The 25,562-nt window shown below is 51.3% G+C and overlaps 2 protein-coding genes and 1 long non-coding RNA gene across 10 annotated transcripts in view; 1 reads left to right on the forward strand and 2 right to left on the reverse strand.

Annotated features, from left to right (window-relative positions):
- Positions 1-9: 9 nt before the first annotated feature.
- On the reverse strand, positions 10-15,175 carry Carmil2 (capping protein regulator and myosin 1 linker 2). 6 transcript variants are annotated; one of them, XM_048355314.1, is made up of 39 exons: positions 15,019-15,175; positions 14,702-14,793; positions 14,554-14,604; positions 14,153-14,215; positions 13,902-14,026; positions 13,705-13,796; positions 13,458-13,528; positions 13,263-13,336; positions 13,089-13,164; positions 12,923-13,011; positions 12,717-12,811; positions 12,554-12,640; positions 12,361-12,473; positions 12,187-12,264; positions 11,991-12,067; positions 11,802-11,906; positions 11,560-11,569; positions 11,329-11,410; positions 11,126-11,222; positions 10,984-11,041; positions 10,667-10,839; positions 10,334-10,496; positions 10,152-10,253; positions 7,071-7,199; positions 6,876-6,989; positions 6,542-6,702; positions 6,379-6,466; positions 6,112-6,252; positions 5,663-5,729; positions 4,988-5,223; positions 4,087-4,187; positions 3,629-3,992; positions 3,424-3,546; positions 1,420-1,456; positions 1,199-1,270; positions 855-1,076; positions 611-691; positions 221-298; positions 10-141 (listed from the first exon to the last, which is right to left on the reverse strand). In XM_048355314.1, the coding sequence occupies exons 1-39, from the start codon at positions 15,056-15,058 to the stop codon at positions 29-31; spliced, it is 4,140 nt and encodes a 1,379-aa protein (XP_048211271.1). In that variant the 5' UTR covers positions 15,059-15,175; the 3' UTR covers positions 10-28. The 6 variants fall into 6 exon arrangements, with proteins under 6 accessions (XP_048211271.1, XP_048211270.1, XP_048211269.1 ...); XM_048355313.1 differs by having other exon boundaries at positions 6,906-6,989; positions 11,560-11,629; XM_048355312.1 differs by having other exon boundaries at positions 11,560-11,629.
- Positions 15,176-18,397: 3,222 nt separating this feature from the next.
- Ctcf (CCCTC-binding factor) overlaps positions 18,398-25,562 on the reverse strand; it is a 47,320-nt gene continuing 40,155 nt past the window's right edge. For all 3 annotated transcript variants that reach the window (XM_048355327.1, XM_048355326.1, XM_048355328.1), the window contains 2 exons: positions 21,235-21,396; positions 18,398-19,889 (listed from right to left, as the gene is read on the reverse strand). In XM_048355327.1, the coding sequence (XP_048211284.1) occupies positions 19,705-19,889; positions 21,235-21,396 (347 nt within the window). In that variant the 3' untranslated portion in view covers positions 18,398-19,704. The remainder of the gene's footprint in view (positions 19,890-21,234; positions 21,397-25,562) is intronic.
- Positions 22,950-23,332, forward strand: LOC125358295. Its single transcript, XR_007212292.1, has 2 exons — positions 22,950-23,007; positions 23,226-23,332. It is a non-coding gene; the product is annotated as an uncharacterized LOC125358295 (long non-coding RNA).

Genomic DNA, 25,562 nt, shown 5'->3' on the forward strand with positions numbered 1-25,562 from the left:
TAAAATAATCTCATGCGGCAGGAGAGGATCAGGGATTGGGGCCGCCGCCTCTTTGGTCTGTGGCTGGGGAGGGTGGGCTCCGTTCAGGGCTTGAGGGCTCTGTGGGCTGTGGGGGCAGAGGCTCGGTTCCAAGGCCAGATCCTGTGGGAGGAGAAAGGAAGGGTCAGGGCTGTGCTGAGCAGTCCTGTTACCCTCCCAGCTGGCCCTGGCCCCTTCTTACCTAGGCTTGGGGATGGGGGTGCCTCAAGTTTTGGCCTGCGCTTGAGGACTGGGGAGCGCTGCAGCCGCAGGGGCCGTTCTGAGGGACACAGAAAGGGTTGCTGTCTGTCTGGACCCAGCCTTTTCCCCTGCCACCAAGGCATGTAAAAGCGTGCACATGCTACTGTTCTCAGAGCTCTCCCATCCTCTGACCTCCCACCCCTGGCAAAGGTTGCATTTCTGGAGGTAGAGTTAGGGCTGGTAAGGAGAGCCTGTCAAACTCTTGCACCCTGATTTCCTTAGTCTTCACATCACTGTGGCCCCCTCCACCAGGAAGCACCAGGTAGGAAGCCCCAGAGCACACCCTCCCCCATTCTCTACACTCAAGCACACGTGGAGGTGTCTCCCTCACCAGCAGGGGCCTGGAGCTGGTCCTCATGCACAGACACTGCTCGTCGCCCTGCTGAGAGAGGCCGTGGCCTCAACTGGCCATCTAGGGGAGGCCGGGGTGTCAGGGTCTGCTCCCAACAGCTGCTTCCCCACCCAGCCCTTGCCTCCCACCTTCAGGGTCCCCAGAGGAGCTGAGTTCCCAGTAGGGACTTGTCCAGTCCCTTAGTCAACCCATGACTGAGATAGGAGATGGGGTGCCTACCTACCTTCATTCCTGGAGACCAAGCAAGGGTCCTCTGGGAGACGAAGGATATCTGGAGAGGGGCTGCCTCTTCGGGGGCTTGGGCTAGGACAAGGAGAAGGGGGGCCTGGACCATCCTGTTGGCCCCAACCACGGCCTCTAAGCTCTGCATTCAGCTGCTGCCCCAGTGTCTTCCAGGTGGTAGATTCCGGCCCATGGCTTCCTGGGCCAGGTCTGCATGAAGAGTCTGCAGGAAGGAGAGTGTCTGTCATGATCTGGGCCCAGCCTAGACTTGGGTCTGAGCAATGGTGTGACTCCTTCCTGGCCCATCCCTGAAACTCCCCAACACACGCAGTGGCTCTCACTCACCAGCAGACACAGAGTGAGTGCGAGACTTGATTGAGATGGGAGGGGTCTCCGTGGAACTGTCCATAATGTCACCTGCAAAGGGGAGCTGGGGGCTCAGGCACCAGACCTTAGAAGTGAGGGGAAGAGAATCCTGGCCTCCCCCAGGAGAACACGTGCCTTGGAGACTACCTCCAAGGACACTGGCTCCCCCTAAATGTACTCTTACCCATGGTCCCACTTACCATCTGAGCCAGCTTTCTTGATCTCCCCATCTTTGCTCTGTAGGAAAAAAGGCAGTCAAACCGTGGCCCTGCTCCCTTTATTCTTTTACTGTGTCGGTGGGGATGGCAGCCACGTGCCCCCATGCCCAGTTACTGTGCTTTCCTATAGCTAGGATGATAAGATGTGCACTACCCCACCTAGCCATTGGTTGAGTCAATTTTTTCATGCAGTCTGACCTCAAACTTTGACCCTCCCGTCTTTCTTTGCATCCCAAGTAGCTATGATTACAGGCATCAGCCCCTGCACTCAGCATCACTGTTCTTGCAACCCAGCCACAATGCTAAGCAAAACTAAGGCAAACCCAGTCCCTACTCACAAAGCTCACATGTCTGGGATGGCAAGCAACTGGCACACAGACGTAAATGTAGGTTTGTAAATACATAGTGATCTGTTTGGTTCTGGGATTTTTTTTTGTTTTTGTTTTTTGGCCAGTCCTGGGGCTTGGACTCAGGGCCACTGTCCCTGGCTTCTTCTTGCTCAAGGCTAGCACTCTGCCACTTGAGCCACAGCGCTACTTCTGGCCATTTTCTGTATATGTGGTGCTGGGGAATCAAACCCAGGGCCTCATGTACACGAGGCAAGCACTCTTGCCACTAGGCTATATCCCCAGCCCCCTGGTTCTGGGATTTTTGAGACAGGGTCTCACTATATCTCAGGCTGGCCTCAAATTTGTAATTTTACCCAACCACTTAAGAGCTGTAGTCACTACTATCACACTTGTATAGATAGTACTTAATTCTGTCATGTAATTTCCATACTTTGTTTCTAAATGTAGGCTACACTGCACTTCACATGGGTTTTGGGTTTTTGTTTTTTTTTTTTTTGTAGTTGGTTGTGGGGCTTGAACTCAGGGCCTGGGTGCTGTCCTGAGCTTTTCCCCCTTAAGCCACTGGGCCACTTCTGGTTTTCTGGTGTTTAATTGTAGATAACATTCTCATAACTTTTCTGCTCAGGCTGGCTTTGAACTGTGATCCATCCTCAGATCCCAGCCTCTTGAATATCTAGGATTACAGGAGTGAGCCACCAGTACCTAGATCATGAAAAGCATTTAAGTGAATGGTACATAGGGCTGTGTTGGTTTTGTACTGGCACTCAGGCTTGAACTATGGCTTTGTGCCTTTGGTTAGCTTTTTTGCCCAAGGCTGACATTCTACCACTTCAGGCACATCTCCACTTCTGGCTTTTTGCTAGCTAAAAAAAAGTCTTGGGGATTTGCCTGCCTAGGCTGGCTTCAAGCCATGATTCTCCAAACCATGATCTCAGCTTCCTGAATAGCTAGGATTACATATATGAGGCATCAGCACCCAGCTAGGGCTGTGGTTCTTTCTTTCTTTCTTTTTTTTTTTTTTTTTTTTTTTTTTTTTTTTGCCAGTGCTGGGGCTTGGACTCAGGGCCTGAGCACTGTCCCTGGCTTCTTTTTGCTCAAGGCTAGCACTCTGCCACTTGAGCCACAGCGCCACTTCTGGCTTTTTCCTATATATGTGGTGCTAAGGAGTCGAACCCAGAGCTTCATGCATGCTAGGCAAGCCCTCTACCACTAGGCCACCTTCCCAGCCAGGCTGTGTGGAAGGGAGTCAGGGAAGGCTCAGGAGGAGCTGCAGGCATGGCTGAGCAGGAACCTGGTATAACTCATAATACTGCTCGCAGAGTAGTAAGGTCTAAGATGACTGGAACCAAAGCTAATAAGGATCTTGGAATGGGGTTAGGGGCCTGAAGTCTTCAAAGGAAGCTCCTAGAGGACTTGCTGTTTCAAATATAGGTGGCAAGGTGAGATTTCTGGTGAATATGCAGAGATCTCTCCCAGAAAAACACCCTTCTCCTGGGAGGAAGTACTAGTGGCCTGGGCCAAGGCAGAAACTTTCAGAGCGGAGTGGAACCGACAATGACATCTATGTCATGAGTCTCCTCCCTCCTGGTCACATATGTCATACACCTGCCCCCTCACATCGTACTCCCCAACTCACCTGCTTCCTCTTGCCCTCGGTACCCCCGCTGCCCCGGCTCACGCCGATCCTCTGCAACATCACTTGTACCCGCTGTTCAAAGGATGGTGCCAGTTCTGTGTCTCCTCGCTCAAGCGGCCGCCGCTGGGGACAGAGATGCCTAAATCAGGAGAAAGCCCACTGCCCTCTGATCCAAAAGAGCCCACACTGTGGTGCCAGGCCTCACCCTGTCAGGCCTGGCACCCAGGGACGCTGCTTCCTCCTCGGCAGGCAGTAGAATCATGGAGTAGGCCTTGCTTTCCCGAGTGTAGCGAGGCCGGCTCCGGCGGGCGGGGTCAGGGCTGCTGGTGCCCCCCTCGGCTCCTCCAGACTCCTCACCACGGCCAGGACGGGGTGGTGGCCGCAGCAAGTCCCCAAGTGTGGTTTTTCTGGCACGGGCAGCGGCCCCAGGGCTGGTCTCTAGATCAGGCCGCGGGCCCCTCGTTGAACGAGGCTTCTTAAAGGCAAAAAGGGTGCCCAACTTCTTGCGAAGTGTCCGGGGAACAGGAGTGGCACCCCCTTCAGTGGCTGGGTCTTCCTCAGGGGCCCAGCTGTGGGGACAAGCGGCAGTGAGTGAGGAAGCCCACAGGCCCCCCTCTCCCGCCCCCAGTCACCTCCCCCCTCCCACAACTGCCTCTGGCTCACAGGTGATCCTGCTGGATCAGCCTCTTGGAGAAGAATTCCTCCACACCTTCATCCACGCGGGCGCTGAGCCCATTCCCTTCTTGAGGCAGGGCTGGGGGCACCTGGAAGGCAGGGCGGGTGCAGGGCTAGAAACAACTGGAGTTGCTGCTGTCACCCAGCAGTCTAGCCTGGGTGCCCTCCTGAGCTCGGCCCCGTCCTCCCACTGTCCGGAGTGGGGCAGGGGTTCTGGCTTTCACACAGTCCCCCCAGCTGCCACCTTGGCACACACGCCCAGTCCACGCCCGTTCTCTTCTCACAGAATATCCTGTGTCCTCAACCGCCTGCCCACCAACAAGCTAGCACCCCTGGATGTGTGACCCCTGGATCGCACGTTCCCACTCGCCACCCGGTCTGCTCCCAACAGTTTCTGCAGTCCCCTCGCCCCCACCCCCACCCCACCGGCCTGCTGCCGGCTTAGTGGCGCCGGCTGCTGCGTCAGATCCTCGGGGGGCCTCGGCCTGGCTCCTCCTCGCTCCGTGCCCGCGCCCACTGCCCCTACCAGGGCCAAGCCCACGCGTCCCCTTCCCGGCACCTCCACCCACCAGACACGCAGCACGCCCAGCATGGCTCCCGGGGCCCCGCATCCTCCGGTAACCCAGCGGGAGGGAGGGAGGGCCACCCCACCCTCCCTCCACATCCCCCCGGGTGGCGGGTCCTCCACGCAGGCACATCCTGAAGGCCCCGCATGGCCACGGCCTAAGGTGCGGGGTGGCCAGGGAGAAGCCGGGACCCACCACGGCCATGCCACCAAGTGGCCCTGGGCCCCCGCGCCCCGCCTGTCGGCCCGCCATCATTCCTGGGCAGCGAGCGGGTCACGCACGGCCCCAGGTCCCCGAGCCCCGGCGTGGGGGAGGGCGCTCACCTGGGGGCCCCCCGGCGGCGGGCGGTGGTGGTGCTGGCGGCGTGGCCGTGGCCGGGCGCGGGTCGGGTGGCGCAGGGGCTGCCCGGAGGGTGGCAGGTCCATGCGGGGCAGCGGGCCGGCGGGGGGTCCGGGGGCGGCGGGGCTCGGGGAGCCGCGCGCGGACGGCCCCGCCTGCGGCTCCGCATCTTCCCCGGGAGCCGCCAGCTCGGGGCCCCGCTCCGCTTCCTCGGCAGCACCTGAGGCGGGGGGCACGAGAGGAGCACGGAGCGCCGGGCCCGGGGAGGTGGCGGCGGAGGCGCTGGGGAGGCGGGGGACCCGCCCAGGGCGCGGGGAGGGGCCCGGCGACGCCGCCCGCCCCTCCCCCGCCGCCGCCGCTGTCCGCGGTGCTGAGCGCGGCCGCGGGGGCGCGCGGCGCCGGGCATGCGCGTCCCGGGGCCGGGGCCGGGGCCGGGGCCGGGGGAGGGAGGCGGAGGCCGGGGACACCTGGCCCGGCTTGGAGCTGACCGCAGCGGACCCGAGCTTTACAAGCTGCAGCGGGTCCTGGCCGGCCGGCCTGAGCCACGCCGCAGCCGGAAGTGCCGGGCAGGGCCGGACGAGTGTGTGAGTGTCCGAGTGCCCAGGTCTAGAGGAGCTTCTGCCCACCTAGGTAAACCCCTTCCCGGGCCCCCGACTTACTGTGAGGGAAGGGGGCTAGGCGAAGGCAGTGGCCGGCCTCAGGCCATTTCCCCGAGGGACTGTCCTCCTGGTGCGAAAGGAACAACCTCAGTCAGCTTGGGCAGAGGTGCACTGCTTCTTTTTGTGTTTTTTTTTTGTGTTTTTTTTTTTTTTTTTTTGTCAGTCATGAGGCTTGAACTGGGCCTGGGCGCTGGCCATGAGTTTTTTCCGCTCAAGGCTAGCTCTCCGCCAGTGTGAGCCACAGCATCACGGTTTTCTGGTGATTAGAGACAAGAGTCTCATGGACTTTCCTGCCCGGGCTGGCTTTGAACCTTGATTCTCAGATCTCAGCCTCCTGAGTAGCTAGGATAACAAGCATTAGCCACTAGCACCCGGCTCATTTCCCATGCCCCAAAACACGATAGAAGATTGGATGCTTTAGGCTTGGAATTGTGAGGGAGCATTTGTACCTTCCTTTCTTCCTCTTCTTCCTTCTCCAGGACAAAAAGACCTTCCATTTCCCCAGGCCCAAAGGGACTGGGTTCTCCTCCACTCCCTGCCGGTCTGGTAGGGGGCATTGTTAGTGGTGCTTGCTGAGCCAGACTCTCCACCTGCAATATAAGGCCACAGAAAGATGTACCCCCTCAGCTACACAACCCCAGAAGACATTAGAGCGTGCTTGCAAGGTCAATGGCCGGCTCACTGTGCGTGTGCCACAGCTGGCTCCCCTTCCTCACCAGCTCATCTCGGGCTGCACTCAGACCCACCAGCGCCTGAGCCACGACGCTCTCTGCCAGCGTTCCTGTGATGGACAGCCTCATAGCCCTGAGGGCAGTGGAGGGCAACGTTAGTGTGCGGGCTGCGCCCCGAATCAGTCCATCCCAGCCCCGCCCAGCCTACCTGAGCCTGGTGAAGGCATCTTGTAGCAGCTGCTCTGGAAGCAGCTCTGGGAGGCCACTTGAGACCACCAGGATCTTTTCTAGCTGCTCTCTCCAGCCAGGGTCCTGCAGCAACCATGAGCAGAGGCGTTTGGTTGTGTCCAGTGTCGCCTGCGTAAAGTCCTAGACAAAGGTTACAGTATGGTGAGTGTGTGGCTAGGGCCAAGGCACCTTGGCTTGAAACTAGAAGTCCCTACAGAGCTCTCGGTGATAAGCATGGATATCACATGAAGTCTATAGGATGGAGGTGGAGCCGGCATAGGGAGGTGGAGTTGGGGACATAAGTCTCATCTTACCTGGATGTCCTGGCAGCAGAACTCACCCACCTGTTCCAGGAGGCCCTCCAGCTTCTGCTGAAGCTGCCAGTGATGGCTCGGGGAACTCCCAGCCTCATATAAAATAGGAAGAATCTGAGGGCCAAGGAGGAGAGAGCTGCAAGATGCCAGGTGAACGAGGGGAAAGGTCCTCCCGGTGGGAGAGGGAGTGCTCACGCTGAGAGAGAAGTTGGCGTTCTGAATGGCGTCCTCGGCCTGGTGCACAGCAGCTTCGCCCTGGGGCCCTGCCCCGCACCCCAGCAGCTCCACGTGCTCCTGCAGCGACTGACACAACTCGTTCACTTCCTGCAGACCACATTGGGGATCAGTCCCAGCCTTGCTCGCTCCCAGGCCTCTGACGTGCATGCGTGTGTGCACGTGTGCATGTGTGTGTGTGTGTAAGTCCTGAAGCCCAATAGGAAGGTCAGCTGTTTAGGAACCCTGTTTGTTCAAGAAGGGAGGACAACACCTCTTCCTTTTGCTCATTTTAGGGACTTTATGCTTCCTAGGTGCCCCAAACAGGAAGGAAAGAATATGTGTGTATATATTACGTATAAGTATATACATGCATAATACGCAGCAACACACATAGAGATAGATGACATGAATGTAATTGTGAGACTGTTTGGGAGGATGAGGAAGAAGAGAATGATGGAAGACAAATAATATTGAAATATAAATCTATGTATGGAGAGACAATAAAGGAAACTCATTGAAATCTGCTCAACAATATGAAGATAGGGGAACCAGGAAAAAGAGAGCAATCAGTAAGATTCATTTGACTAAATTATAACACACGTACATGGGAATTACCATGGTGAAACCCTTTTGTACTCTAATATATGTGAACAAAAGAATAACTAAAAAGTAAAACAAGCTATGTTGGGGGTTGGCACCAGTGAGAAGAGGGGGAGGCAATGGAGAAGATGAATGAAGGTGAATGTGGTTCAAGTATTTTATTCACATGTATGGAAATGGAATAGTAAAACTTGTAGAAATTGTTTTGAGAAGAGGAAGGGGGGAAAAGGAAGTTAGATGGAGAAGGCGTTTGATTAGGGTACATTGTACCACCCCCTTGTACAACTAATTTGCAAATCAAATCTTTATATGATTTTTATTAGCTTATATTAGTTGTACAAAGGGGAGTTTCCATGTGATATTTCCATATATGGATACAATGTAGCCCAATCAAATTCTCCCCCTCTTCCCACTTGTTTTCCTTACCCTTCTCACCTTTTTTTTTTTAAAACTATGTTCACCCTCATTCATATTCTCTGTTCATCCTTCTGCCTCTGGCCTATTTCCCCACACTTTCCTGTCATTCATTACTTTAGTACTGTGCCAAAGGATTTTACCATATTACATTTTATTTCTTATTTTACTTTCTTGGTTGGTTGTGGAGCTTGAACTCAGGGCCTGGGTGCTGTCCCTGAGCTTTTTCACTCAAGGCTACCACTCTACTACTATGAGCCACAGCACCACTTCTGGTTTTCTGGGGGTTAAATGGCGATGAGTCTCACTGATTTTTCCTGCCCAGGCTGGCTTTGAACAGTGATGCTCAGATCTCAGATCCCTGGGTAGCGAGGATTACAGGCGTGAGACATCAGTGCCCGGCTCATATTACATTTTAATCAGAACAACCCTCTCTATTGCTTTCTGGTTTCCTGCTCTGCTCCCCTAGCCCTTTACCGACTAACAGATTTCATTTTCATTAAAAAATATAATAAAGCTCAGTCTGACACTAGAGGTATGGCTTGGAGATACAGCACCTGACTAGCAAACTTGGGGCCCTGAGTTCAAACCCCAGTATCACACACACACACACACACACACACACACACACACACACTCACTCACACACCAGACTCATTCTGATAGAGCATGGAGGCTCATACTTGTAATCCTAGCTCAGAGGTGAAAGATAGAGAGGATTGAGATTCAAGGCCAGTCTAAGTAAAAAAGTTAGAGAGACCCTTCCATCTCAACATAAGCCAGGATTGGTGGTACATGCCTACCATTCTAGATACATGGGAAAAGGATAGAGGGTTGCGATAAAAACATAAGACTGTCTGAAAAATAACTAAGACATGGGCTGGGAATATTAGCCCAGTAGCAAGAGTGCTTGCCTCCTATACATGAAGCCCTGGGTTCAATTCCCCAGCATCACATATATAGAAAATGGCCAGAAGTGGCGCTGTGGCTCAAGTGGCAAAGTGCTAGCCTTGAGCAAAGAGAAGCCAGGGACAGTGCTCAGGCCCTGAGTTCAAGGCCCAGGACTGGCAAAAATAAATGAATAAAACATAAACGGACTAGAGGAATGGACTGAATGGTAGAGGTCCAGCCTAGCAAGCATGATGACCAACAAATAGTAAAAGCTGAATGCTGTTCAAATAGTGGGTGTGGGGGGAGCGGAGTGGGGCTAGGATCCATGAAGATGGAACCTAGGAGGCAAAGGTTGGCGTGGGGGTGAGGAGTGAATGTTTGAGAAACAGTCCAGAGGAGAGAGCAAGGAGGACTCTGAGCACCCCAGCGAGACCAGGAGGAGCCAGGAAGAGAACTCTTACACCTTTGTTCACACACTTGGTGGTTGTGGGCATCAGGGAAATTAGGTTCCAGAGTAGAGAATGGAGTTTGGGAGAGATGCTCACTTGGAAAGGTACTGTGTATAAAGCCCACAGCCTATGTGGATCTAGGTGTCTGGGCTCTGGAACTTAGGAAAGAAATGGGAACAGGGCTGAGGATGTGGCTTAGTGATAGAGTGCTTGCCTAGCATGCAGGAAGCCCTGGGTTCGATTCCTCAGCACCACATATATAGAAAATGGCCAGAAGTGGTGCTGTGGCTCAAGTGGTAGAGTGCTAGCCTTGAGCAAAAAGAAGCCAGGGACAGTCCCCAGGCCCTGAGTTCAGTCCCCAGGACTGGCAACAGCGTGGGAACAGGGGAGGAAACAGTAGAGGGAAGTGGTGTTAGAGATGGGGCCCCTGGCTACCTAAGAGGATGGCAGAGAGAGAAAGGGAGCCCTGGGAAGGGAAGCCAGAGATGAGGCTTCAAGTAGAAATTTTTGAAACACTTCCTATGTATTAGGAGGGCCTGATAACATGCTTTAAAGTAAGGCAGCCCATGGTGTTATCTGGGCAGCTATTTTAGCAGTCAATGGTCTACGGTGCAGTCAGGGACCCGTCGGGCAGAGCCCTCGGGGAGGTCGGTTTCAGCTCTCCGAGGCTCCCGGGGTGCTCAAAGCTGCGAGGCATGACACTGACCTGCTCTAATCGGTCGGAGACCAGACCTGAAGGTTCAAGGTGGGATGTACAGTCTGAGGACACGGGGTCTGTGCGGTTGTTCCTCAAGAGGCAGGCTTGGATCTGGGGGGCAAAGGATCTTGAAAAATGGCAGGGGCTGAGCCACAACGCAGGGAAGGGCAGGGGAGGAGGGGGACCCTCACTTGATTGACTGCACGTGCTGTCAGTTCCGGGCGGCTGCGCTGTGCCTGGGTCACGTCCGTCAGTGGCAGAGGCATGGACTTCAGGCTGCGGTTCTGCTCCAGGGCCTGAGCCACATCCAGCAGGCCCAGAGCAGATGTGTGGTTCCGGTCCCAGATCACAGACCTGAGCCAGAAGGGCCGTCAGTCCCCAAGAAGCCTCCTCCAGATTCCACCCAACTGGCTGACCTCATGCATATGTTCAGTTGCACTGCCTGCGCCTTCCACTCTGCCTTCCACTCCTATTGGTCCCACCTCTGTGACAACCCCGCCCATCCCTCTGATGACCCCGCCCACCGGAGCCTAGTGTTGACTCGCAGCGCTTTGGCTAGCATCTTGGCTCCGACATCCCCGATCGCATTGCCACTGATATCCAGCGCTGTCAAGTTTGGATTGGTTCCCAGGGCCTGGAGCAGGACGCTGGCGCCCAGCTTCAGCCGTGACTCAGCCACAGATAGCGATTGCAGAGGCTGGGGTTAAGACAAAGCCATTCATGATTAGAATCAAGGGGCTAGCAAGAAGGGCATGCCCGGTCACAGGGTTCGAGGAAGCACAAGTGAGAAAAGCCCCAAGTGTGGATCGCTTCAGGGCCCCCCAAGGTCCTGTGAACTCACACAGTCGTCATCCTGCATAAGCTGGACGATCCGGTGCAGGACGTCATCTAATGTCTCCCTGCGGGCAGGGACTGCTGTTGAAGGCAGGGACCAGGGTGCTAGGGTGCTATCTGGGAGGATCAGGGATGAGATGGGGGCTCACTTGCACCGGACGTTGAAGTTCCTTCCAAGTGCCACATGTTTCAAGGACCGGCTCCTTCCAATGGCCAGTACGAGAGTCACCATGTCCGAACCAAAACCTGAGGGGTGGGGAGTGGCTAGGATCAAAGCAAATGCTGCAGAAGCAGCAGCTGAGGATTAGGAATTGGATGGATCTTGGGAGGATGAATTCCCCGGTGGCCTTACCATTATCTGCCAGATCCAAGGAGCTCACAGCACCTGCGTCACATACTAAGTCTTGTATCACCTGGGCGCCGGCTGAGCGCAGCTGGAGTGGAGGAAGAGTGAGCTAAGGCTACACACAGGTCGTGATGAGGGGACAGGTGGTGTGAACAGGCTCCCCTGCCCCCCGCATCCTCTAGCCCTACTTCCAATGCGTGGGCACACCAGGAGCTCACACTTAGAACACACACTCACCTCACAAGTGCTGAGGTCCAAGTGTAGGTTGCAGATATGTGTGTTGAGTGCAAGGCCATCTAGCACAGCCCTGGGGAAGAAGGTGATGGAGGGGGTGGGAGCTGGGAAGGAGGGCCCCATGGGGCCAACCAATCCCAACAAGTCAGGAGCAGGATTTGAGTGAGATGGGAATGAGAGTGGTGAGCCACCAGAGGACCTCAAGGTGGTGGCCACATCGCCAGGCCAGGGAGAACGAGACTGACCTGAGTGCATCAGGAGGCAACTTGCAGCCTGCCAGGCTCAGGTGTCGAAGCATCCTTGCCTGGCTGAGGAAAAGCTTCATGGCGGCGGGCTGGGCCCGGGACTTCCTAGGGTGGGAAGCAGGAGGAAGGACTTGGGCACAGGCCATTCTCAGCGGCCTCCCGGGCTCTGACCGTCCCAGGGCCCCTTACATGCGGGAGAAGACATTCCTTGACGCATCCAGGTGGGTGAGGCTGGCACAGCAGCCGCAGGACAGTGCTGCAAAGAGCTGCGGGACGAGAGTGTTGGCTACCCTTGCAGCGCCCTCTTGGTTCTATAGTCCACCCTCTTTGGGCTAACGACCTCCCACCAGCTAGTCCGCCATTCCACCCTTGACCACCTTCTTACAGCATCCAGAGCGGTGTCAGTGGCTGCAAGATTCAGGAACGTCAGAACATTAGGATGGCTCAGGAAACTGTAGAGGCCCTGGTGGGGGGGGGGCAGGAGGGCTTCGAGGAGTTAGGAATCAGCTTAGTGCTCTGGGTCCCTCTCAAGTCTCAGATCCTGAGGATCACCACTCACCCCACTGTCCTCAGAGGTCCCCAGTGCCCCAGGATTCCCGGAAATGTCCAGGTGGGTCAAGGTAGCATCAAAGGCGGCATTGGTGGCCAGTGCCTGGCCCAGAGCCCTCATTCCTGGAGGTGGGTGAGGGGGTGACTCCACAATCAGTCAGCCCCCCCTAATCCCCTCTCCACCCTGTTCTCACCTGGCTCACCTCGTGCAGTCAACCCTGTCTGTGCTAGGTTGAGTTTCCTCAAAGCTCCTGGACGACGCTCTAGGTGTCTGCTAAGTGCAGCCATGCCTTGGGACAAGAAAGCTGCGTGAGCCTCACCTCCCAGCTGCCTTCCTCAAAGCTCCCCCGCTCCGCCATATTATACCTCTGTCATCCAGCAGGTTTCCAGCTAGGCTGAGCTCCCGCAACCCAGAGTTTGGATGTCTTGTCAATATTTGGGCCAGTCTCCGGACAAAATCTCTGAGGAACAAGACCCCAGGCATGATACTGTTGATCCTGGCTTCCCAAGTGCTTCCTGGATCACTAGCCCCCAATCTCAAGCCCCCGACTTCCCTCCTATGCCCTCTTTACCCTCTCAGTCCACAGGTTTCCAGCACCAACTCCTCCAGGTGGGACGACTGGCTCATCATGTGCAGAATCTGTTCTGAGACCTCGAGGCTCTGAGACCAGAGGGTCACGGCTCTCAGCAGGCTGCACGTGGCCCCACCCCCTTAGCCCTCCCTGCACTCCACCTCACCAGCTTCATGTCCACACAGGAAAGGCGCCGGAACCATCGATTGTAGGACAGAGCAGCTACACTCAAAGCCAGATCCCTGGATGGGAGGCAAGGCAAGGGGACAGCTCAGGGCCTCAGGCCAGAAGCATGGATCTAAGAGTCCCCCTCCCCTTCCAATCCTGACAGGCCCCACACCTGCTACCAAGGTGGCTGAAATCTCCCAGGCAGAAATGGCGGCAGCTCTGACGATGGTAGATGGTGTCTATATCCTGGGTGGGAAGAAAGTGTTCATAGCTAGTGGGGTGAGGGGGTGTGAAGAATAAAGAGAGGCACAACACACATGGGGAATCAGATGTCTCCAGCATCTCCCAGAAAAGTTTCTCCTCTTACCCACTGAATCTCCTCTCGGAAAGGGAAGCCATTGTAGTCACACAGAGCCTCATACGACTTCAAGAAGCCGCCTGGGGAGGTGGGGGGGGGGGAGGGGGAAGAGATGGTGGAGGAAAAAACAAAAAATGGAAGTTGGAAGATCAGACTAGATAGTGGCTGTAAATCCAAGTGGCTTTGTTTAGTTTGGGAGTCCCCCCAACTCTAAGGGTCTGGAACATTCCAGTATGTGGTCCTGCCTGAGCCTCACCACAGGGGCTGCTGGGTGCAAGGGACTCGGAGGAATTGCTTCTCTCAAGCCGAGCCAGCATTGAAGGAGGGGTGGGCTTCCGGAAAAGCTTCCTGGGGAAGGGATAAAGAAGGGGCAAGGGACTTCTAGTATGTCAGTGCCCATCAGGAGAGTCTCCTGCTGCCCTCCTCCCGCCCCTTGAGGTTGTCCAGCCTCACCCAAGCGTCGAGTGAGGGAAGGCTTTTTTGATAGCTGCAGCTACATGCTGGGCCAGCTGTTCCAAAGCAGCCACACCAGGAAACTCCAAGACCAGATCAGGGAGGGACTCCAGCTCAAAAGTAACCTGGGAAGAGGAGAGCTGTTGCACTTCAGCTCCATGTGTAGGGCTTGGTATTCTTTCTAGAGGTCCATTTGTAGGGGATGAAGACTAAACTATCCTATAGGTCAAGGTGGGGGTACCACGTCTCACCTGTGGAGGTGTCTCCTGAAGACTCATGGCCTGGACTTCCAGATAGCTGAATGTGCAATCCACCTGATTGAAACCAAGTTGATCAGCTGCAACCAAGCCCCGCCCTCATGGAAACCCAGGGTTTTGTTTAAGACAGGGCTTTTCCATGGAGCCTAGGTTGGTTCAATCTCCTCAGTGCTGGAATCACAGACATACGCCATCACCCTGGCTTAGGAGTTCAGTTTTTGTGCAGCCTGAAGCCTAGAGGGAACCCAGCCCAGATTCCCCTCCTGTCTGCTGCTGGGAGCCCAGAAGGGAAAGGCAAAGCCTACATCAGTATGTAGCCCCTGGCCATGGAAGACGCTGGAGAGCAAGGGGTGAGGAAGAAATGGGGGGGGGGGTGACCTGGCCCTGGGACTCACCCTCAGCGGGAGGCAAGTGTGCAGCAGGTAGGCCCTCCATCTCAGCAAGGCCTGGGGGAAACAGAGTCTGACACTCTACACAAAGCAAGAGGCTTTGCGCTGGGTCCTCACCACCCTGCCCTTTGGGTTCTGCTCCTTCCCGCCATACCAAGACATGACTCCGCTCAGCACCCTGCTGAGGTAGCCAGGTTCTAAGGAGCAGTTCGGCCTCCTTGGGCCACAGGAACCTGGTGATCTCACCTGCGGAAGCACAACCTGCTGGAAATTCGGGCCCACGAGGGCCATTCTTTGCCTACTGTCTGTGCCAGGCTAGGTTAGCCAGGAGGAAGTAGGGTGAGGGGTTCTGGCCCTCAGGGGGAGCAAAGAAAAGCTTTGATGAGAACTCTGGGTCCCTGAGCTGACCTCTAAGGTTTGGGGCGGCGCTGTCTCCTCTCAGTCAAGTGGGCAGAACGGGCCTGGGCTTACCTTGGAGCTCGCTGGATATGCCGTCGGGGTTCTGGGCCATAGAGTTGGCCAGGCCCGGGTGGCCTAACGAGCTGGGGCGGGAAGGGGTAGCCAGCACGGCCCGCGCACACACAGGAAGCTTGGCACGGGGGCCTCACGGCAGCCACCTGCTCCTCTAGCAGCGGAAGAGCCGCTTCCTGCCCGCCCGCTTCCCGGGCCCGGCCCCTCCCCGCCACAGCCTCGGGCCCTGATCTCGCCCGGCTCGGCTCAGGGTGGTGGGAGGGAGGCCGAGTCCTAGTTGCCCGCCCACCCTATCCCGTAGGAGCGCTTCTGCCGGAGTGTACACGGAGGTGAAGAGGGGTAGGAAACAGGGTGGCCGGAGGGCCACGCGTGCCCTGTGCCTTTCCCTACTGCCATTCCGCCCCGCAGGATCTGCCGCGAACACCAGGGGGCGCTGCCGGACCGGGGAATCCCACCGGCCCACTCCCCGGGCCAGGCTGGGAGAGTGGGCAGGCGAGGGGGGACGGGGGCGGGGAGGATAAAGAATGTAGCACAGGTGCTGTCCTGTTGGTCCGAATCTAGGTGCATGGCCGTGGCAGGGATCAATGGTCACAAACACCAGAAAGGCAAAAACCAAACCAAACGAACAACGCCCCCACAAAATACAGAGCTGATGCTCCATGGGGGCGATCCCGGACCTTGGGGGCGGGGATGAGGCCAGAGGGATCACTAGCTGGAGGCCAGAACTGGGGGAGTGGCTCAAGGGGTGGAGTGCCAGCTCGGAGGGAGAAGGGCAAGTGGGGAGTTGCAGCTCCAGTACTGCCCTCAATAGAAGCTATTGGGCTTCTCTGGCCTTTCAGCTCCTTTGACTTATTTTTGCCAATCCTGAGGCTTGAACTCAGGCCCTGGGTCCTGTCTGAGCTTTTATGCTCCACAGCACCACTTTGGGCTTTTTCTGAGTAGTTTGAGATAGGTCTCATGGCCTTTCTTGTCCAGGCTAGCTTTGAACCCAGATCCTCAGATCTCAGCCTCCTGGGTAAGGATTACAGGTGTGAGCCACCAGTATCCAGCTTTTTTTTTTTTTTGCCAGTCTGGGGCTTGAACTCAGGGCCTGGGTGCTGTCCCTGAGCTTCTTTTGCTCAAGGCTAGCTCTCTACCATTTGAGCCATAGCATCACTTTCTGGCTTTTTATATGATAGTGAGGAATAGAACCCAGAGCTTCATGCATAAGCCGCATTCCCAGCACCTTCAGTTCTTTTTTGTAAGAGGAGCTATTAACTTTCTTGAGTGTCGCTCCAAGGATTTTTTTTTTCTTCTTTTTGTGGTCCGGGGGTTTGTGCTCTGTCCCTAAGCTCTTGGGCTCAAGGTTAGTGCTCTACCACTCCTCCAATTTCAGTGTTTTTGTAGTTAATTGGAGATAAGTCCCCTGAACTTTGCTGCCCAGGATGGCTTCAAGCCATAATCCTCAGATTTCTGCTTCCTGAAGTTAGGATTATAGGTGTGAGCCAATGGCACCCAGCTTGCTCTAAGGATTTTATGTTTAAGAGAGTGTTCACAGTAATACTATCTAACATTGACTGAGCAGAGGAGTTTCTAAAACTGATCACAGCAACCCTAGGGCTTCAGGACACTCTAAGATTCTTCTATTCTGAATGAGATGGGGTGACAATCCAAAGGGCTGTAACAGATCTCAGGCAGGACCCTGGAGTTCAAGAACAGGAGCAACACTAGGAAGATTAGCTCAGCTCCTATACCAGATGAGTACTTGGGGCAGGCAAGATAACCAGGACGTACATGGAGATTGGGACCAGTGTGTGGGACACCAAGACACCTTTCCTGATAGTGATCAGGAAAGTAGTGACTAAACAAACCCTAACTGGCCTCAGAGACTAAGAACACTCAGCTCCTGTAACAACTCCTTCACTGAAGAGAAGCCTTCAGCTTGTTCTGGGAAACATACCACACCAGGCACTAGGATGCTGAAGTGCCTAGCAAGAATCAGCCCTGCTGGCTGAGAAGTACAGGGCCTAACCTCTAAGGTTTTTTTAAGAGAGGATCCTGATAAAAACAAACAACATAAGGTGGCTAAGGTGCCTGCTGAACAGTAACAAAGGCTAATGGCTGCAGAGGTGTGGAAGACAACGTTTTAAAAATGTGGCTGGTACTGGGGCTTCAAGTCAGGACCTGGATGCTGCTTTTTTGCTCAAAGCTGGCACTCTATCACTTGAGCCATAGCTCCATTTTCTTTTTTTGTGGTTAATTGGAGATAGAATCATATAGTCTCATCGACTCTGCTGTGCAGACTCTGGCTCTGAATCAACATCCTCAGGTCTCAGCCTCCTAAGTAGCTAGGATTAAAGGTGTGAGCCACCGAGGCCTGGCAAGTTACTTTACTGCAGTCCTGTGGTTTCAAACTGAGGAAGGGAGCCGCAAACTGGTTTGGGAACTTGCCGCCCAAGGTTCAGTGGAGAATTCAAGGTGACTGGTTTCTGTGGAAGGATATATCACGGGCTATATAAAACTACATCACCTCCCAGCCTCAGCTCCATAATGCCACTTCTCTTGCCTCCACACTAGCCAAAACAAACCCCACTTTTGAACAATTTGGATATATACAATCAGAAACAAGCTACCTTGAAGATGCAGACAAATGTAGCTCCACTGTTCTGCGATATAATTCATTTTAGAAAAGTATGTGTTCCACTCTGAACAATTCTGGGAGGGGAGCAAGCTCTTGGATGGGATGGAGAATTTGTGTTTTTGCAGCCTGAGGCTACTTTCATTCATTCAAATCTACAAGTTTTGTTTTTTTGATGGGTACAGGCCCTAGGGCTTGAACTCAGGGTCTGGGTGTAATCCCTGAGCTTTTGTGCTCAAGGCTAGTGCTTTTTACCATTTGAGCCAACAGTACTACTTCTGGCTGTTTTTGGTAGTTAATTCATGGAAAGTCTTATGAACTTTCTTGCCCATGCTGGCTTTGAACTGTGATCTTCATATCTTGTCATGCTGGGCCCATCTCTCTGCTCCCATGAGCCTGGGTCACCCTAAGCCCTCTTTGAGCCAAGATTCCAAGAACACAGCTTCCCACCCAGCCTTTTCTACTCAAGGCAGCTCTGGGACACCCCATTTTGTACATGGAGCATGCATTCCTAAGGTAGGTTCATGGAGGTTGGAAGTGGTCCACTTGCTTCTTATCCACATACACACTTTTGGGAAGGTAAAACTTCCAGCAAGCAGGCTGCATCCAATAGCCTGTCATCTGCCACGCCATGTCACCTACTTCGAAGGAAGTGTCAGAGGTAGAGTGCCTGAGGGGCAGTGGTGTGAGCAGCCCCGGGCCCAGCACAGGCCCCGGGGGCTCCCAGCAGGCAGGAATCATGCCAGATGAAGTCTTTAAAAGTGCCTGTTAATCCGTTATGATTTATTAGCTGTACAGCAGTAGATCCTCCTCCTCCCCAGCTTTCAACCCCATTACATATTTTATTACAGGTCTCATGTTGGCGTTCTAAAATAATGAAAAATATCACACAGTACAGCTAAGTACAAAATGCATCAACCTAGAGTCTGATAGCTAACTGATGGCTCTCTTAAAAGCAATACACAGAAGAAAAAAGTGTTTGAAATCAGTAAGACTGAGGCTCTCTAAAAAACACATTTTAAACATGTGACAGTTCATGTGCAAGAATCACTTTTTAAGTTTGTTTTACTTCACATTATTATAATTTTTTTTTTTTCAGATCCCAAGTTTAAATTACTGACCTAGTAAAATTTTCTGGCCCAGCATTTCTGGGCTGCCGTGACCCATTCATAATCATCCTCTGGCTTTAACAGAAGATTTATAAAATACAACATTTAGCTACAAATAGAGCAAAGAAAATGTTGATGGGAAATCAAAGTTAATTGTACAAGGCTCAAATGCTGGCTCCATGGGTTGAAAATCATCTCCACATGGGTATCCGTCACTAGCAGGCAGCAGTCTGGGTGCTTTTCTGCTACATGATTGTGATCCAATTCCTTGTCAACACTTACACACCATCGAGTCCGTGGTAACTTAATTTGCAAGTAATTAAATGCTGGGTTTTCTTACACTGCACTTTTTTTTTCAATCTCTTAATTAATGGAAAAGATTAAAATGTAAAAAAAGTTATTTACAAGCCTGACCATACCAGAAACTTTGCCAAGAAAGAGGCAAAGCTTTCAGGACAGAAACTGATCATAGCATGCCATACTACTAGTGTGCAGCTGGCTCCAAGCAAAGGGAGTCAGGGAAAAGCAAAAGCAAAAAACAGGTTAAAAGTCTAAGTCCTTCCCAAGTCTGCATTTACAATTAAAAACTCTCTTGGGAAGAAGACTATAGAACTCTGGGAAACCCGTGGCCATTCTGGAGTGGTTTACTAAATCAAGAGAGAGAGCTCAATGTCTGTTTCCATCTCAGAAAACTAGTTAGGCATCAATGCTGTCCTCAACACTTCACAGTAAACCCTCAGGAACTCAGGACATTCCATGATTTGCTAACATCAAACAGCAAGTTCTAGTTAAATCACATTTTTCTAACATCATCCTTGAAGTTTTCGTTTTCAGTATGTTTGGTAAAATGGTGTAAAATGATGCTTTTCCCAAAGCCAAAAGAAGAAAAGGAGAAAAATTAAAATTTAGGCCGTTTAAACACAGCCTAGAACAGTCCTGGAGACAAATAAGGCCCAGTTATCACCGGTCCATCATGCTGAGGATCATCTCAGGCGTGAGGTCTCCATTGGGGGCATCTGTGGCAGCTGGCTGGGCCTCCTCTTCCTCCCCTTCTGCAGGCTCAGCATCTGGCTCTTTTTTGACTTCAACTATAATGTTCTCAATTGCACCTGTATTCTGGTCTTCAACCTGAATGATGGCTGTTGCTGGCAAAGAAAGGCACAGGAAAAAAACCGTACATGAAAGACCCCAGAGACTACAAGGAAAACCTTAGAGATGATGGAGAGGAAGTCAACGAAAGAACACATTAAAAGCACCTAAAATGTAGACATTCATAAAATAAAGCCCCAACACATAGAAACTACCAAAGGACAAAATGCTAACATTATCATCATATACTTCCCAACTAACATTTTGAAATCCTTACTTTTCCTTTGTAACATCTTTTTTGTTGTTGTTGGCTGTGGAGCTTGAACTCAGGGCCTGGATGCTGTCCCTGAACCTCTTTGTACTTAAGGCTAGCACTCTACCACTTTGAGCCACAGCACCAATTTCCGGTTTTCTGGTGATTAACTGGAGAGGAGTCCACAGGCTTTCCTGCCTGTCCTCAGATCTCAGCCTCTTGAGTAGCTAGGATTACAGGCCTGAGTGACCAGTGCCCGGCTAGGTGACATTTTTGATTCTGTAGCTCTCCCACTCTTTTACACTGCAGGAGGCCACTCAAGCATTGTGTAGGTGAAATGAGAGGGCTATATGACCTACAATTAGCCTTTTCCCCTGTGACAGACATCTAAAAACAGCTCAGGGAGAATATACAAAATAAGAAAAACAGTGTGGCTCAAAGTGGTAGGGTACCTGCCTAGCAAGTGTGAGACACTCAGTTCAAACCCTAGAACTGCCATACAAAGAAAAAAAAAATAGCCAGGTGCTGGTGGTTCATGGCTGTAATCCTAACTATTCAGGAGGATGAGATCAGAGAACTGAGGTTCAAAGCCAGACTGGGTAAGTCCATGAGACTCTTATTTTACAATCAACCAGCAAAAAGCCAAGCAAGAGTGTGAGGCCCTGTGTTGAAGCCCCAGTAAATGGCATAAAACTTCCAAAATGAAATAGCCACTCTTAATTAGATTGAGAAACTTCACCTGGTCCTCTTGTTGGCCCTTGGTGGTCAATGTTTGACTCTAGTTCTGAATTTCTTCAGAGGTACAATCTAAGACAAATTATTTTATTTTATCCTTGAAAATTTGGCTTTTTTATGTGCATCCCCAGATCAACCCTGCCAAACTCGCCCACAGTAACAATATCCATCTTGCAGAACATAAGTACTCTTCTATCTACTCTGGACTTTTTCTTCTTGAAATTAACAAGCTTGTAGAGACATCCTCATATGTTCTTCAGTAAAAAACTTAAAAAAAAAAGTCATTTCCTGAGAGTTTGTTCCCATTCTGACCTAACTTGTTCTCACCGCTTGGTTCCCACCTCCCTGAGAACACAGCTCTGGCCGGCTCCCTCACATGCTGGAAGATGCCAGAGCAGAGGCCCACAACTTACGCTGATTCTGTTTGGGCTGGTTGGTTCTGCCAGGAGGTCTTCCTCTCCGCTTCTTGGCAGGTGGGGGGGCTGGGGTCACAGGTTGAGGCTCTGGCTCTGGTTCAATTTCTACTGCAGGTTCCTCATCATCCTCATTATCATCCAGATCTGGCTCAGCATTTTCTTCTCATGGAAATCAGGAGGTACAGGTGGTAGGGCAAGATGCGTAGTGGAAGAAAAGAAAACAAACAATTATATGTTCTGTCAAGTCTCACTACACATTTATTTCCTTTACTAAAAGAGCTCCTTTAGTGAGCAAGGATTTTTCTGTCATTTTGAGAAACCATCTATCCTTATCTGGGGCATGTGATACAATATTTAAGAAAATGTTTAAAGCCCCAGACCTCTCTAACTCAAGCAAATTCTGTCTTTGGTATTTACTTCACTGCTTAATTTTTTTTGCTCAGTAAAAATAGTTTTGCACAATAGTTAAAAAAGAAAAGCCATTAAAAAAATGCGTTTGCAGCTGGGTACCTACCCATGGTATGCACTTGTAATCCTAACTACTGAGGAGGCTGAGACCTAGAAATCATGGTTAAAAGCCAGCCTGAGGGCTGGGAATATGGCCTAGTGGCAAGAGTGCTTGCCTCGTATACATGAAGCCCTGGGTTTGATTCCCCAGCACCCCTTATATAGAAAATGGCCAGAAGTGGCACTGTGGCTCAAGTGGCAGAGTGCTAGCCTTGAGCAAAAAGAAGCCAGGGACAGTCAGTGCTCAGGCCCTGAGTTCAAGGCCCAGGACTGGCAATAAATAAATAAAAGCCAGCCTGAGCAAGAAAGAAAGTCCAAAGAAAGTAGAAGTGACATCTCCAATTAACATGCAAAAATGGGATAGAGGCATAATAAAAATAGTAAAGCACCAGACACAAACAAGAAAAGTTTGCCAGCCAGGCACCATTGGCTCACACTTGTTATCCTGGATACTCAGGAGCCTAAATTCTGAGGATTCCAGTTTGAAGCCAGCCAGGGCAGGAATCCTTGAGACTCTTATCTTCAATTAACTAGCAAAAAGCCAGAAGTGGAGGTATAGCTCAAATGGTAGAGCAACATAAGTGAGGGAAAAACAAAAAAACAGGCAAGAGCACAAGGTTTTTGCTATCAGCATTGTATAGGAAATGGATACTATGGTAGAGTTATGCAAACCAACTAAAATGCTACTAATTCTATTTTACATTGACTGGATACTATTTTTTCCATGGTGTCTCAGGACATTGAGTCATTCAGTTTCAAATTCTTGGTTTTTTTGGTGCCTGTCCTAGGACTTGAACTTAGGGCCTGAGTACTGTTCTTGAGCTCAAGGCTAACACTTTTATCACTTGAGCCACAGCTCTACTTCTGATTTTTTTTTTTTGGCCAGCACTGGGGCTTGAACTCAGGGCCTAGGCACTGTTCCTGAGCTTCTTTTGCTCAAGACCAGCATTCTACCGCTTGAACTACAATGCCACTTTCAGCTTTTCTGTGTGTTACTGAGGAATCGAACCCAGAGCTTCATGCAAGCTAGGTAGGCACTAAGCCACATTCCCAACCTCTGCTTGTTTGTTTTTTAAGTGGTTTATTGGAGATAATAGTCTCATGGACTTTTCTGCCTGGGCTGGCTTTGAAACAAGATCCTCAGATTTCAGTCTCTTAAGTTGCTAGGATTTATAGGTGTGAGCCACTGGTACACTGCTAAGTTTCAAATTCTTAGCTATATAAAACTACAAAACAGTGGTCAAGCTGAAAATAAAAATAAATGTCCTGGGCTGGGAATATGGCCTAGTGGCAAGAGTGCTTGCCTCCTACACATGAAGCTCTAAGTTTGATTCCCCAGCACCACATATATAGAAAATGGCCAGAAGGGGCGCTGTGGCTCAGGTGGCAGAGTGCTAGCCTTGAGCGGGAAGAAGCCAGGGAGGGTGCTCAGGCCCTGAGTCCAAGGCCCAGGACTGGCCAAAAAAAAAAAAAAAAAAAAGGTCCCCTTTACTATTCAAGGCTAAAGCAAAACACTAAGCCTGATATGGATCCTTTGAGATCTGCTCATCTCTGATTGTACAGGGGTGTGTGTCTATCTGTGTGAGAGGAAAAACTGATGGACAGCCTTGGGATAATAAGCTAAGGAACAGCACCCAGGTCCTGAGTTCAAGCCCTAGAAAACCCCCACCCCAAAAAAAGTTCTTTTGGGACTATTACTGATTTTTCATTTTTAAATACAAGGTAATAATTCATGGACCCATTTACCCTCTCTAATGAATTATGCCCAGGAAATTATACTTCACACAAGCACTTTTATGTGTGTACCTGTCCTGGGCACTGTCCTTGAACTTTTTTGCTCTAGGCTAGGGCTCTACCACTTGAGCCACAGCTCCACTTCTTTTATTTTATTTTATTTTTGGTAATTTATTGGAGGTAAGAGTCACATAAGACTTTGCTGGGGCTGGCTTTGAACTGCAATTTTCAGATCTCAGCCTCTTGAATAGTTACGTTATAGGGGTGAGCTACCACTGTAGAGCAAGCACAGTTTTTATTTATATTGAAAATATTAAAAAGTACTGTACATTTAAACAATTCTTTTCTCTATATTCGGGCTGTGTAACTTTAAGTATAACCTTCATTTTACAGGAAAGATGAGAAGGTAAGTGATTCTTTTCTTTGTTGGTCATGGGACTTGAGCTCAGGACATAGGCTCTGTCCCTGAGCTCTTTTGCTTAAGGCTGCTCTACTACTTTAAACCACAGTGCCATTTCCGGTTTTCGGGTGGTTAACTGGATATAAGAGTCTCAGGGACTTTTCTACGTGGGCTAGCTAGATTTGAACCACAATCTTCTGATCTCAGCCTCCTAAGTAGCTAGGATTACAGGTGTGAGCCACCAGCACCCAACAAGGCAAATGATTTCTAAGGTAACATTGCACTAGCACATCTGGAATTCAAGCTTTAACCTCAATTTGAGGATGTTCTGCTGCCCACACGAACAAGTAACCAAAAAGCACTTATTGGCCCTTGTCCATTACTGGGTCACAAAGTGAACACTATCTGCTTTCCTCAAGATGCACAAGGTATTAATATAGATATTTTCTCTGGAACACAATGTTTAAGCTTACAAAATCTGCGAGCAAATGTCTGGTTTTCAGGACAAAATGCCACCATTATCAAATGACTGAAATTCTAAGACACAGGGAACTCACTGGTAGGTGGCAGTATGTCAAGAACAAGCTGCTTCTCAACTGAATTTATTCAAGCTCCCTATTGCCTAAGTTGGCCCAATGCCTAGAAGACTAAACAAATCCAGTCAGAATTAGGGAGGGGGCACAAAAGCAAGGTACAGGGAGGGTCAAAGGCTTATTGACTTAGCAATATTTTAGGGGGGAAAAAAGCCTTGGAAATAGCAGTACACTTTGCTGATGAATAAGCAGAACTTCTTGGATGGGACAAATAATATTATGTGGCCTTTGTCAGCAGTGGGATGAATGGAGTCCATACTGATTTCCACATTCTGGGGGCATAAAGAAAGACTAGGTACAAGGGTACAAATCAAACAAGTAGTGCAAAAAGACAAAAGGAAGAACTGCAGACATTTATTAAGAACAATCAATAATTTCTCTCTCGCTCCCCGCCTTTTTTTAGTCTTTTCTTTTTGGTACTGAGGATCAAACCCAGGATGCTGCACTTGCTAGGCAAGCGCTTTGCCACTGAGCTACATCCCAGTCCCATCAATAATCTCTTTAGCCCGAGAGACTTCTGGAAATGTGCAATTAGGAAGTGAAGCTGATCTTGCTGAAGATGAACGAACCATGGATGCAAATAAGGCAGTATTAGGGTAAGAAAGGGCTTAGAGCATGGTAGTAGGAGTTTCTGCCAAAAAAGTAGAGGGAATCCCAAATCTCAATGTTATTGCAAGCACTGGTAATATCTGGGGGTCTGACATTACTTGGCCACCTCCCAACAGTTCACTGCAATAATTTCTTAGCCAAACCAAGCGATCCCAAAAAGCTCTGTAGTAAACGCTAGTGCTTTTGTAGATTTTCTAATTTAAACGGGTAACAAAAGGGCTGGGATATAGCCCAGTGAAAGGTCAAGTTCAATCCCAGGCACCACCACCATCAAAAGAAAAAAATTTTTGTGTGTGTGCGCGCTGGTTCTGGGGCTTTAACTTGGGGCCTGGGCACTGTGGAGCTTTTTTGCTCAAGGCTAGTGCTCTATTACTTGAACCACAGCTCCACTTCTGGCATATTTGGTGCTTAATTAGAGATAAGAGTATGCAGACTTTCCTGCCCAGGCTAGCTTTGAACCATGATCTTTAGCTCTTAGTCTT

Source organism: Perognathus longimembris, chromosome 10, assembly GCF_023159225.1.
Source record: "Perognathus longimembris pacificus isolate PPM17 chromosome 10, ASM2315922v1, whole genome shotgun sequence".
Classification (NCBI taxonomy): domain Eukaryota; kingdom Metazoa; phylum Chordata; class Mammalia; order Rodentia; family Heteromyidae; genus Perognathus; species Perognathus longimembris.